The sequence below is a fragment of the Pelodiscus sinensis genome, chromosome 11 (genome assembly GCF_052426305.1).
Source record: "Pelodiscus sinensis isolate ZL-2025 chromosome 11, ASM5242630v1, whole genome shotgun sequence".
NCBI lineage: Eukaryota > Metazoa > Chordata > Testudines > Trionychidae > Pelodiscus > Pelodiscus sinensis.
This window is the reverse complement of record NC_143062.1, coordinates 12,840,410-12,853,971: the sequence shown is the minus strand read 5'-3', so window position 1 is coordinate 12,853,971 and position 13,562 is coordinate 12,840,410. Positions and strand designations below refer to the sequence as shown.

General features: G+C 45.5%; 2 protein-coding genes across 8 annotated transcripts in view; one reads left to right on the top strand and one right to left on the bottom strand.

Annotated features, from left to right (window-relative positions):
• Window positions 1-13,562, top strand: part of CENPP (centromere protein P) — a 295,796-nt gene that overhangs the window by 99,585 nt on the left and 182,649 nt on the right. The window lies entirely within an intron of this gene.
• Window positions 1-13,562, bottom strand: part of OMD (osteomodulin) — a 31,906-nt gene that overhangs the window by 3,392 nt on the left and 14,952 nt on the right. For all 5 annotated transcript variants that reach the window (XM_006127558.5, XM_006127557.5, XM_006127559.5 and 2 more), the window contains one exon: window positions 703-1,664. In XM_006127558.5, the coding sequence (XP_006127620.1) occupies window positions 703-1,639 (937 nt within the window). In that variant the 5' untranslated portion in view covers window positions 1,640-1,664. The remainder of the gene's footprint in view (window positions 1-702; window positions 1,665-13,562) is intronic.

Genomic DNA, 13,562 nt, shown 5'->3' with positions numbered 1-13,562 from the left:
AAACATTGAAAATATTAAGATAACTCAGATTTCTTTAAAATCTATTTTTCACGGCTAGAAACAGGAATAATATCCACCCATATAATTAATGCAAAATATTGCTATCATCCCACCTCTTGACTGAAGTTAGAGTTTCATATATGGAAAAATGGCAAAACCAACAACAAATCACTTCTGATTAAGGAGGAATGGGTAAGGTTGTTGTGTTAAAATGGCCTAGATTAGATTATTTTTATCTGAGGAAACTACTAATAGTTGTCACTTTCTATATACAAATAAATGCTTATGCTGTTACTGCAAACAAGTTGTAAACAGTGGACTAAATTTATTAGATTTTTTGTATTAGGAGAGCCTGGAGCAAAATCTGATAGAGTGTGCTTGGAGGAATATGGCTAATGTTTTGTAATGTTTCCTCCATTAGTGGTCCATAATAACAATAATTAACAATTCAGCGCATCCCTTGGGAAGGCCATGCTGCAACTAATGGAACGCTCAAAGAAGGGCAGGCAGAGGTAATCTGCATCATAACAACACAGAAACCTCCTTAAGGTATCAAGAGTGGATATAGCTCCGTAGTGTTGAGTGTAAGTTAAAAGTCAAAGTTTTTGAGAAATAAGCAGAAAAATTATGCAAAAGGAATGTAAAAGAAAAAATGTTGCAGAAACACTCATTTTTATAAAGGAGTAATAATATTGAACGTACATTCAATGTCATTGTCTTCAATGTACAAATGCTGCAGACTTCTTGGAATATAAAATGCTTGCTTCAGCTTGTTGTGTCCAAGATTGAGTTCTACAAGGTTGGAAAGGTTAAAAACATTATATGGGATTTCCTGTAGGTTGTTGTGTGACATTCTTAAAGCAGTTATTTTTGGAAGTCTATTGAAATAGTTTTCTGGAATGTAAGAAATTGAGTTATTTTCGAGGGAGAGATACATAAGTGAAAATGGTAGATCAGGAGGCATAGTATGTAATCTGTTGTTGCATAGGTTGATCTGCATTAGATTTTTCATATTTGAAAAGTATTTTCCTTTGAGTAGGGAGTCGTCAAGATAATTATTGCAGAGATCAAGCATGGTCACATTCACTAACCCTTTCAGGGCATTTCTAGGTAATTTGGAAATCTCATTGAAACCAAGAAAGAGTCGTTCTAGAGTGATGGGAAGAGGAAATGGGAATTCATCCAATTTGTTGTGTTCTAAGTGAAGTTGCACAAGATTTGAAAGTTTGGCAAAAACACCATGGTCAATCATATGAGATTTAATTTTGTTATGGCTAAGGTTAATTTCTTTCAAAGCAGTGGCATTAACAAAGGATTGTGCAGTCACAGCTTCAATGTCATTATGCTGAAGATAGAGTTGTTGGATGTGGGAAGGTATATTTGGTATCATCTTAAGTTTCCGATGGTCACAGTACATTGATAAAGGAAAAGTTGGTGGGCAAAAACATTCTTGAGGACACTTTATGGGAGTAGGAAAATGAGGAATTACATATTCTATACTGGGATTGAAATGAAAAATAGGAGGGTATTCCTCATCTGGCTCTTCATCATATTCATACTCAAAATCATAATTTTGATGCTGACAAAAGACCATAGCTCCAAATAGAAGAGAGATAATTGATAGTTGACACAGAAACATTGTTTTGTTGTTTTCATGTAGTATCCTGTTGAAAAGAAGAAACAAAATTCATAAACAGACTAAATCATATTTAGAGTCCAATGTATGAAAATATATTTTTAAAAGAGAAAAAAATTACTGCAGGAAACACAAATATTTACCTTGTATAATTGTGATCAAAATTATTATTCTTTGAATTTTGAATTTTTTAAGGCACCTATTACCATAGCTTTCAAACAAGTGAATTGCATTCTTTCCATATTTGCTTCCCTTTTTGTGGCACAAATCCTAAAGCCCAGGTCAACTTGGTGCTAGAGGGTTCTGTAGCACTAGTGGGTGGTAAAAAGGGAATTTTTATCCTTGTGTTCACTCTACACATTGCAAGGAAGTAGTGCCTGTGTGGGGGCTCTATGTCCACAATTGCACTCTGAGGGTATGTCTACACTATCCTCCTAGTTCGAACTAGGAGGGTAATGTATGCATACCGCACTTACTAATGAAGCCCGGGATTTGAATTTCCCGGGCTTCATTAGCATAAGCGGGGAGCCGCCATTTTTAAATCCCCGCTGCTTCGAACCCCGTGCAGCGCGGCTACACGGGGCTCGAACTAGGTAGTTCGGACTAGGGTGCCTATTCCGAACTACCGGTACACCTCGTTTCACGAGGAGTAACGGTAGTTCGGAATAGGCACCTAGTCCGAACTACCTAGTTCGAGCCCCGTGTAGCCGCGCTGCACGGGGTTCGAAGCAGCGGGGATTTAAAAATGGCGGCTCCCCGCTTATGCTAATGAAGCCCGGGAAATTCAAATCCCGGGCTTCATTAGCAAGTGCGGTATGCATACATTACCCCGCTAGTTCGAACTAGCGGGGTAGTGTAGACATACCCAGAGAGTTGCAGTAGTCTCCATGGATACTGCATTCTTTTCATCATGAAGAAGGGCATTTACTAATGGATATGTAGGCCAGGGCCCTTAAATTCTACTTTAAAGTGATATGGGTAGAATTTTTCTGGAGTACAACAAATATCTTGATGTATAGTAGTTACAGAGACTGGTTCGCTTCCTAATGCACATGCAATATAAATAATTATAAAAATACAGTTATGTCTAATATCATTTTGGTAGTTTTTAGCTTACAGTTAATTTTTGAAAAGTCTCAGAGGATTAGCTGTGTTAGTCTGTAACTTAAAAAACAATGAATAGTTCTGTGGCACCTTAGGCCTGGTCTACATAAATGGGAAGATTGAAGTACCGTAAAGTTGCGAGTATAGTGCGCACTTTTTTCCCCATTTTTTTTTTATGTCAAAGTCGGGGTGCACATTATCCATAGGAGGTTTTCTAAAAAAGTTTTAAACTCACCCTCGGCAGGCACGGGCTGGGCTGGGGTGGGGGGGCTGGCAGGTGCGAGCTTGGCAGCTAAGCGGGGGGACGCTCCCTCGGCAGGCGCGAGCTTGGCACATGGAAAGCTGGGCAGGGGAGGCTCCCCCAGCAGGCGCGAGCTCGGCGTGCTGGCAACTGGGTGGGGGAGACCTCCCCCCAACCCCCGGCAGGTGCGAGCTCAATGCGCACGAGCTCAGCTGGGCAGGGGGATCCCGCAGCAGGCGTGAGCTCAGCTGGGTAGGGGGTTCGGTGGCAGGCACGATCCCCTTCCTTCCTATGCATACCGTAAAATCTCGAGTATAATGGGGGTGCGCATTATAGATAAGAGTTTAGTTTATTCAAGAATTTTCACCTTTAAAAGGCAGATGCACATTATACATAGGTGCGCATTATACTCGAGATTTTACGGTAAGATGTGCAACTCCAGCTACTTAAGTTACATAGCTAGACTCAGCATATCTTAAAACCCAGTCCGCACAGTAGGAGGTTGATGGGAACAAATGCTCTCTTCAGCTTCCCTTACTCTTCACAAGGAGTAAGACTACCAGCACCAAAGGAGGCACTATTTGAGTTCGATCTAGTGGGTCTATTCTTCACCTGCTAAATTGAACCACGGAAGTTCGACCGTAGCAGCGTCTATCTTTCCTTGTAGTGTAGATGTGCCCTTAGAGACTAACAAAAATATATAGTAGCATGAGCTTTCATGGGTAAAATCCATTTAATCAGTTGCTGAGCTGGAGTGGAAATAACACAACCAAGATATTTATAATGGCAGGGGAGGGAAGGGGGGAGTACCAGTCAATTGTAGGACCAATGCTAACGAGGCTAATAAAGTGGACCGGACGTGTCCCATTCTTTGCTTTTGATGTGAAAATGCAGTTGCTAGAAACTGCCTTTATAATGGGACATCCAGTTAATGTCTTTGTTCAAGCTCAGAAACAGTGTCAAATTTGTAGATGAATACTAATGCCACATTCTCTGTAACTGGCTGGTGAAATTCCTTTGTAGAAGAATGTTTACTTTTAAATCCATGATTGAGTGACCAGGTGGGTTAAAATGTTCCTCTACAGGTTTATGTGTGTTACCATTTCTGATGCTGATTTGTACCCATTTATCCTTTGTCATAGAGATTGCCCAGTTTGGCCAATATACATGGCAGAGGGGCATTGCTGGCACTTGATGGCATATGTCGCATTAGAGGATGTGCCATTGTATGAGCCTCTGATGTTGTGGCTTATGTCCTGTGATGGTGTCGCTTGTATAGATATGTGGTTCTTCTTAAAGTGCTTGGCTATGTCCATTCAAATTAGGTGTGTGCGCGCCATGTGCATGGATTCCAGAGCTTTTTCCCTTAGCAGTACCTGTTGGGCCAGCCAAGGAACCCATTGGAGTGGCTCTGCTATATCAGCACATAGATACCCCTGCTGGCCTTCCACCTCTTCAGTTCCTTCTTCCCGCTGGTGATTGTAGCTGGAACGCTGACTACGTACTTAGTCTCAACTCTTAGGGTGTATACGTAGTTGTTCTTTTGTTTTTCAAGCTATTTAGTTGTTAGCTAATTCAGTATTAATAGTTTAGATAAAGAAAGGGAGTTTTCTTCCCTTTTGCCTCTCCCTGGGGATGCCCGGGCCGCAGGGGTTCAAGCTGTGTGCAGAGTGCTTGAACCCCATGTCCTACGGCAACCTGCATTATTCTTGCCTAAAGTGTTTGGGCAAGGGTCATCGTATGGATAATTGCCACATTTGCAAGAGACTCAAGCTCGTTCTCATAGAGTATGCTTCGCAACTACCAGCACCGGAGCCGGCACCATTGGTGTGAAGCACACCGTCCTCCGCATGGGATATCTCAGTGCCACTGACCAGACAGGCCACTTCCTCATCGAAATCCTCGAGGTACCTCTCTCATTCCCCGGTACTGAGGAGGGAGAGAGATCACAGGAGGAGATCTCCGGAGAGGTGCAGCCACAAAGTGCGCCTGAGGGAGGGGTACCCAGCTTAAATGATGCACTGTGAGGCTCTGAGACCTGCAAAGGCGCTGGCAGACTTCAATGCAGAGGGAGAATCTGGTGCTGGAGGTGGTAATTGAAGAAGTCTGGCAACCATCAACCTCCGAGACATTTGAAGCACCTCAGGAGCTCATTGAGCAGACTTCTTCCCTGTGCACCAAGATCTCGGCATCACGTCTGGAGGCCCAACCTAAACCCTGGGCACCGACCCTGGCATTGCTGAAGGTGCCACAAGCCCCATTTGGGCCTGGTGATGTTTCTAGCACCAGGACACTTATAGGGACTGTTGCCAGCACCCAGGCCTGCCCCCTCGGCATCGGGAACTCTGGCACCACAACACCGAATGGCACCAGTCCAATGAGCACCGGGGTCTGGGGCAGCATGAGGGGTGCAAGGTGTCGGGTTTCAGTCTGGGCCGCTGGTACTGACTTAGGCTGTGTCTAGACTACATGCCTCTGTCGTCAGAGGCATGTAGATTAGACACATAGGCAAAGTCAAATGAAGCCGCGATTTAAATGATCGTGGCTTCATTTAAATTTACATGGCTGCCACGCTGAGCCGACAAACAGCTGATCAGCTGTTTGTCCGCTCAGCGCGCTAGTCTGGACGCTCCCCTGCCGACATCAAAGCCCTTTGTCGGCTGCCCCGTTATTCCTCGTGGGATGAGGTTTACCGGGGCTGCCGACAAAGGGCTTTGATGTCGGCAGGGGAGCGTCCAGACTAGCGCGCTGAGCGGACAAACAGCTGACCAGCTGTTTGTCGGCTCAGCGCGGCAGCCATGTAAATTTAAATGAAGCCGCGATTATTTAAATCGCGGCTTCATTTGACTTTGCCAAAACAACAAATCTACATGGCTCCGTCGACGGAGCCATGTAGTTTAGACGTACCCTTAGTGTCCCCTCAGCACTTATCAGTTAGTGCCTCTGGACCAGTCACTTCCTACCATGACTACGGCACAGATGGTGCTACCACTGGCATCAGGCCCGGTGCACAGGGGGAAGCCTGTGGCCATGGCGCATCACTGACGCTCACATAGATCACTGGCATTGCTGTGGTCGGTGTTCAAATATTCTTCGGACTTGGAAGCGGAGTCGGTGTATTCTAAGGCGGTGTGTTCCTATAAGGTCCAAATCTTGGCACTGTTCCTGCTCCAGACATAGGCCGTGGCACCAAAGCCCACCGGTGAGCCAGACTTGGCCACCCTGGTGGCAGCTGTAGCCTCAATGGCTATTCTTGACCCCTTGGGGCTAACATCAGGCCCAGGGCCTACCACTTTCCAGATCGGTGTTGGTGGCATCATTCACGGGAAGTGCCCCCTCAATTACCCCTCTCCCGAGATCCCCTGTTTCAGAGTCAGCTCAGTCCTGATGTAAGGGTATGGCAAGACCTTAAGTGGATGGGGAGGGCCCCCTGCTTTTGACAGCAATGTCTGTGGGAGGCCAGGATGCCCCTTCTGCTATACCCCACAAACAGCTGGAAGAATGGTCAGAGGAAACACGGGGGATTAGAGAGTCATCGTCCTTCTCGCGTGATGAGGGATCCTGCCCCGCTGCTTCCGTCTATGGACACCAGGGCTCACCAAGACCTACTTAGAAGGCTGGTGGCCAACTTGGAGCGTGCAGATAGAGGAGGTCTGGGTGGAGTTCGATCCAATGGTGGACATCCTCACGGCAAGCACCTCGGGTAGGGTGGCACTACCACTTAATAAACCTTATGGCAGACCCTTGCCGCTATTCCCCCATTTAGAAGGGGGTTGAGAGGTGCTACTTCATCCCCTAAGTGGGGCATGGGCACCTCTTCATACACCCTTTTCCGAGTTCATTGGTAGTGCAGGCTGGGGGCAGAAAGAGTGCCAAGAAGCACCGGGGTCCATGCCCAAGTCTAAGAAGCCCAGAAAGCTTGATTTGCTGGGGTAAAAGGCCTATGCCATGGGTGCCCTGCAACCCCGCATCGCCAATCAGCAGGCGATGCTATGTAGGTACACCTGCAACACTATGGATAAATTTAAGGATCGTCTCCTCCAAGACTCAAGAGGAATATGGTGCACTAACAGAGGAGGATAGGACAATGGCACGTAAAGCACTGCAAATGGTATTGGATGCTGCAGACTCAGTGGCCCGTACAATAGCCACAGGGGTAGTGATGACGAGGAGTGCCTGTTTGCAAAATGAGGGTATGCTCAAGGACAGTATTTCAGTCTCCACCCCGTCGCTCCCTTTTGGTTGCTCATTTTCCCTTTTCTACCAGGCCTCATCTTGCATTACTTCCAACCAGTGGATTCTAGACCTAGTAGGAAGGGGTTATGTCATTCCCTTCTTTTCCCTCCCACTCCCCTTCCCTGTCCCTTTTCAGGGACCCCTTCACAAGCATCTGCTGAAACAGGAAGCATCCTTGTGACTGTATCTGGGGGCAGTCGAACATGTTCCAGAGGAGTTCAGGGGGAGGGGATTTTACTCCTGCTATTTCCTTATCTCCAAGTCCAAAGGGAGACTATGTCCCATTCTAGACCTCAGGAACCTAAACTCGTTTGTAAAAAAGGCAAAATTCTGGATGGTCACTTTAGCGCCTATCATCTCTTCCCTTCAGAAAGGAGACTGGTATGCTGCCCTCGACCTGAAGGATGCATACTTTCACATCTCAGTGATCCCTGCTCACAGGAGATTTTTGAGATTCACAGTTGGTCAGTATCCCTTCTAGTTTGCAATCCTACTGTTCGGCCTCTCCACATCCCTGAGGGTCTTCACCAAATTCATAACAGCAGTAACGGCCTTTCTGAGGAAGCACAGGGTTCAGGTTTTACTATACCTGGATGATGGCTGATAAGGAGGTTGTTCCAAGAACAAATATTAGACCATGTAGCCCTGACAAGGAGACTGTTCTCCAGCTTAGGCCTCCTCATAAATGAGGGGAAAGCCACACTCAACCCCACTTCAGCCAGGAGAGTATCTGAGTTGAGGGCCCTCACATCGGAGCCCCCTTACACCGTTTTCTTTAAGGACAGTGTTAGGCTGCGATGCCACCCTGCATTCCTCCCTAAGGTAGTCTCACATTTCCATATGTCCCAAGATCTTTACCTACTGTTTTTCTTCCCAAAACCTCACTATACGCTTACAGAGCAGGCTCTACACTCTCTAGACATTAGACAAACACTACTATTTTATATAGAAAGGACAAGAGATTTCCGTAGATCCTCACAATTCTTTATTGCCATAGCAGAGAGGATGAAGGGTTCACCAGAATCAGCTCAGTGCTTATCCTCTTGGATCAATTCCTGCATTGGAACCTTCTGTGATCTTGATAGTAGACAAGATCCCCCTCTTACGGCCCATTCCACAGGGGCGCAGTTGTCATTCATGGCATTTGTTGCACAGGTGCCCATTCTTGACATTCGTAGAGCAGCTACATGGTCCTCTGTTCACATATTTTCCAGTCACTATGTAATTGCTTAGAAGGCCAGGGAAGATGTGGCCACTGAGAGGGGTGTGCTGCAGTCCCATTTTGAATTAGATGTCGATAAACTCTGACCCTGCCTCCTAGGAAACTGCTAGGGAATCATCTAATTGGAATAGATATGAGCAAGCACTCGAAGAAAAAATGGTTATTTACCTCTGTAACTATTATTCTTCAAGATGTGTTGCTCATGTCAATTCCAACTCCCACCCACCTCCCCTTTGTCTGATGATTCCAGTAAGAAGGAACTGAGGGGACCAGCAGAGGTTATATGTGCCAATATAGCAGCACCACTCCAGGGGGCTCCCTGGCAGGCCAAATGGGTACTGCTAAGGGAAAAAAGCTCTGGAATCTGTGAACGCAGCACGCACACACCTAATTGGAATGGAGTTGAGCAACACGTCTCAAAGAACAACAGAGGTAAATAAATGTTTTATTTCTAAAGAGTCACAGGATTACTCATTGTTAATTTTTGAAAAGGAAAACTGAAGTTTTCATACGTTGAGGAATGCTCAAAGATGGAGAAAGAGAGTAAATTTAAAACAAACATTTATCTATGGCATAAATATTCATCTAGAGAAGTAGATTTTACCCATGAAAGCTTATGCCTTAATAAAGCTAATCGTTTCTATGGTGCCACATGACTCCTTGTTATTTTTGCAGACACAGAGTAGCACGGCTAGTCCTCTGAGACTTTATGGAATAAGCAGTTAATTTGTGCAATTCATTGTGATAGTTTTGAGACAAATTTTGTCTAGCTTTTAAGACTGTTTTTTGGGGCTGTTGATTAATTTCAGTTAACTCATGCAATTAACTCAAAAATAATCATGATTAATCACAGTTTTAATCACACTGTTAAAACATAAAATACCAATTGTAATGTATTGAATATTTTTGGATTCTCTTCAGCATTTTCAAATATTGATTTCAGATACAATACAGAAAGCAAAGTGTTTAGTGTTCACTTCATAATGTTTTTATTACAGATATTTACACTTTAAAGGTAAGATATAGTATTTTGCAATTCACCTCATACAAGTACTTTGTTTAGTCTCTTTATTGTGAAAGTGCAGCTTTCAAATGTAGTGGTTTTATTGTTATATAACTGAAATAAAAAACAAACCAACATAAAATTTTGGCATAGATAGGGAGAAAATACATTTCTTTGCTTGTTCATGTGCATTCCAATCAGACATGTGTGCGCACAGGAGCTGGAAGATTTTTTTCTTAGCAGCATCTGTTGCGTCAGTCTAGATCAGGGGTGGCCAACCCATTTAACAAAGAGAGCCAGAACAGTGGCGGAAAAAATGAGAATTGTTGAGCAAAAACAAACAAAAAAAAAATTTTAAATTTTTTTTTAAAAGGAGGCTGCCCCTTTAAGACGGCTGCCATATTGGGCACCATTTTTTTAAAACCCCGCAGCTCCGACCCGGTAAGCACAAGAAAGCTGGGGGACGAGGGGGACCTGGTGGGGGGGGCGCAGGAGTGGCTTTGCGAGCTGCAGTTTTGGGGGGCAAGAGCTGCATGCGGATTGGCCACAGCTGGTCTAGATGCCCCCAGAAACACCATTGTGCTGTCTAATATGTAGCCCTGCTGACCTGCCAACCCCCCAGTTCCTTTTTACCACTTGGTGACAGCAGCTGCAACATTTTACTCTTGCTCCCGCAAGCACCATTAGCAGTATTTATTGTGTAAATAGTTGTTAGTGTTAATTGTGGTTAAATTGGGATAAGAAGCACAAAAAAAAATCCTAACTGGCATGCACCTCAGCTGAAAATGAGACAGACACTTCCCACATTTCCTTTGCACACTGGAGCCCAGGCTAGTAGATTTTATCTCCATGGTGGGGAGGCTGGAGTTCCAGCACAGATGCTCCATTGCTGGGGGAGGAAGGGACTCCGAAACTCAGGGGCAGGATCTAGGCAAGCCAGAGGCTGCATCCAGTCCCTGGGCCTTAGGTTTGCCACTCCTGAGTTAGGGGGTATCCCTCTTTTTTCTTCTCTCCTCATGCTTTGGTCCATGGGGTTTAAAGCTCAGGCCTGCCAAAAAATGACCTCCACACTGAGTGCCTGAAGTGACTTGGTGAGAAGCACCAGAAAGAAAACTGCCACATCCGTAAAAGTTTTTGGCTTGTCATACTTAAGAATCGTGAACAGAGGCTAAGGGTCCTACTTATGGAGGCAGCTCTTTGCTCCCAGTCTGACCTGGGCCAGCAGACATGATGTGCAACACCTCTTTCTTAGCACATAGTGCATGGGTGAGATCAATGCGTGATTTAGCACCTCGTAAGGATTAACACCAGCACAGCTCTGAGCACAAAGGGGGTAGGCGCAAATCGGAGTCTCTGGTGTCCCAGAAGAGGTGCAGAGATCCTCCAGTCTGCAAAAGAAGCAGTCTGCCACAGAAAGGCAGCAGCATCTGCAGCAGGTGGAAGCATTGACTTCGGCCCTACAAGGGGTTCAGTCAAGTCTGAACAACACTGTTTCCTGGACAAACATGTCCAGGGCATTCCCTTCTACTATTCATCTCCCCTCTCCACTCTCTGAAGCAGCTTGGGACCTGATCCAGATTATGGCACCAGGCCTTTCGAGAAGATGCAACAGTGATGGCTAGACCACTGGTTCCATCTTGTGGCAAGCCCTTCTCCCTACTATGATGATCTTCAGGTTATTGATCTTTGGGTTTGGCACTGGCCAGCACTACACCACCCTGCTGTGGTCCTTGGCCTCAGAGACTTCAGATTCTGATACTGATTCCTGCTGCTCGAGGTTGAGATTTCATTGCCATCGGCAGCCCCCATCAAGACAGTAGCCACATCTATGGAACCCACTGCAAAGGCCATTTTGGACACCTTGGGCTTACAACCAAGTCCAGGGTCCAACCTAACATCCCAGAGCCAGAACAACATCTGTGGTATTTGCATTGGATGTATTGCAAGCAACCCTTCATCTTCATAGAATCATAGGGTTGGAAGAGGCATCAGAAGGTCATCAAATCCAAACCCCTGCTACAGGTAGGACCAATCCCAACTCAGTCATCTGAGTCAGGGCATCCTCATGTCATGACTTAAAAACATCCAGAGATGGAGATTCCACCACCTCTCCAGGGAACCCATTCCAGTGCTTCACCACCCTCCTTGTGAAATAGGCCCTAAATCTCCCCCACCGAAAAAATGATACCATTGCTTATTGTTCTGTCATCTGTCACTGCTGAGAACAGCTTCTCACCATCCTCTTGGAAAAACCCCCTTTCATAGAGTACTATGGTACTTGGGATGGTACTTGGTCCTGCTGTGAAGGCAGGGGACTGGACTCGATGACCTTGCAAGTCCCTTCCAGTTCTAGGAGATAGGCAATCTCCATTATAGAGTAGAAGGCTGCTATAAAATCCCTCCTCACTGTTCTCTTCTATAGACTAAATAAGCCCAAATCCCTCATCCTTGCCTCATAAATCATGTGGTTTAGTCCCTTAATCTTTTTTGTTGCACTTTAGTGGACTTTCTCCAATGCCTCCACATCCTTTCTGTAATGGGGGCCCCAGAATTGGATGCAGTACTCCAAATGTGGACTCACCAGTGCCAAATAAACAGGAGTAATCACTTCCCTAGACCTGCTGGCAATACTACTACAGATGGACCCCAATATGCCGTTAGCCTTCTTGGCTAAAAGGGCACAATATTGACTCATATCCAGCTTCTCATACACTGTAATCCCTAGGTCCTGTTCTTCTGAACTGCTGTTTAGCGAGTCAGTCCCCAGCTTATAGCAGTGCTTGGGAGTCTTCCATTCAGTTGGACCTCATCACATTTCTTTTGGCTCAGATCTCTCTGGACCTTATCCCTACCTTCCAATGTGCCTACCTCTCCCCCTAGTTTAGTAACATCTGATAATGATGTTGAACGAAACCAGTGCAAGAACCAACTCTTGGGGCACTCTGCTTGATACTGACCACCAACCAGACATCACATCATTGATCACTATCTGTTGAACCTGACTAGTTAGCCATCTTTTTAGCCACCTTTCAGTCCATTTATCCAATCCATACTAGTTTAACTTCTTTATGCTGGAAGTGCAATGGCTCCTATTTCTAGTAGAGGAGGTTCCTCAGGAGCACGGGGCAAGGGTTTTTACTTTTGGTATTTTCTAATGCAAAAGGCCAAGGATCGTCTCAGGCCCATTCTGGACCTGTGAGAAACAAAAGTTCTTCTTTGAATGATGTCCCCATAGGTGCTCCACTGTTGGTGTTGGGCTCGTCCCACACCGCAGATCAGAATCTTTTTCTAGCTGTGTCTAATTGGGTCGCGCATGCATGAGAGTGCCATTTGCACCATTGGAGCTCATGCATGTGGCCCAACTCCCCTCAATCCCTTTTTGACTGCCCTCCATCACAGACGGAGCTCTATCCCTCTCCTCCTCTTTAGTTCTCTGAAGATAGGAATTGAGTTGTAATTAGTTAAAATGGTTAGTTCTTTGTTATTTTTATAGTTAGTAATCATTAGTTAAAAAAACATTTTTTTCTTCATAACTGTTGTAAATAGTTAAGGCACAGCTCCTAAGGGACAGCACACTGCCAGCCTTGACCCTAAGGCCTCCTCTTCATTTAAAAAAAAAAAGAGAGAGAGAGAGAGAGAGAGAGAGAGAGAGAAGAGAAACAGGATAAATTGGTTATTCTCAAATCAGAAAATAAGAGCGGGGTGGGGGGGGGGGCAGGAGAGGAGGAGGAAGAGAGGCAGAGAAAGAGAGAGAGACCCACCTTAACATGGGGCGGGGGAGCAGGGGATCAGCAAAATGCCAGGCTCCCCTAGTTTTAAAAAAATATGAGAAGTGCTGCGATACAGTGCCCACTTCAGATGGCCATGGGTCTTGTATTCATTGCTTGGGGCAGGCATACATCCCCTAGAAGTGTGTACATAGTCTTACAGCCAGAGCTCGCAAAGACAGGGGGCTGAGGCTACTCATACTGCTATTTGACAAAGCACTTGAGCCGCAGGCAAATAGGGATAGAATCATAGAATGCTAGGACTGGAAGGGACCTGAAGAGGTCATTGAGTCCAGTCCCCTGCCCTCATGGCAGGACCCAGTACTGTCTAGACCATCCCTGATAGACATTTA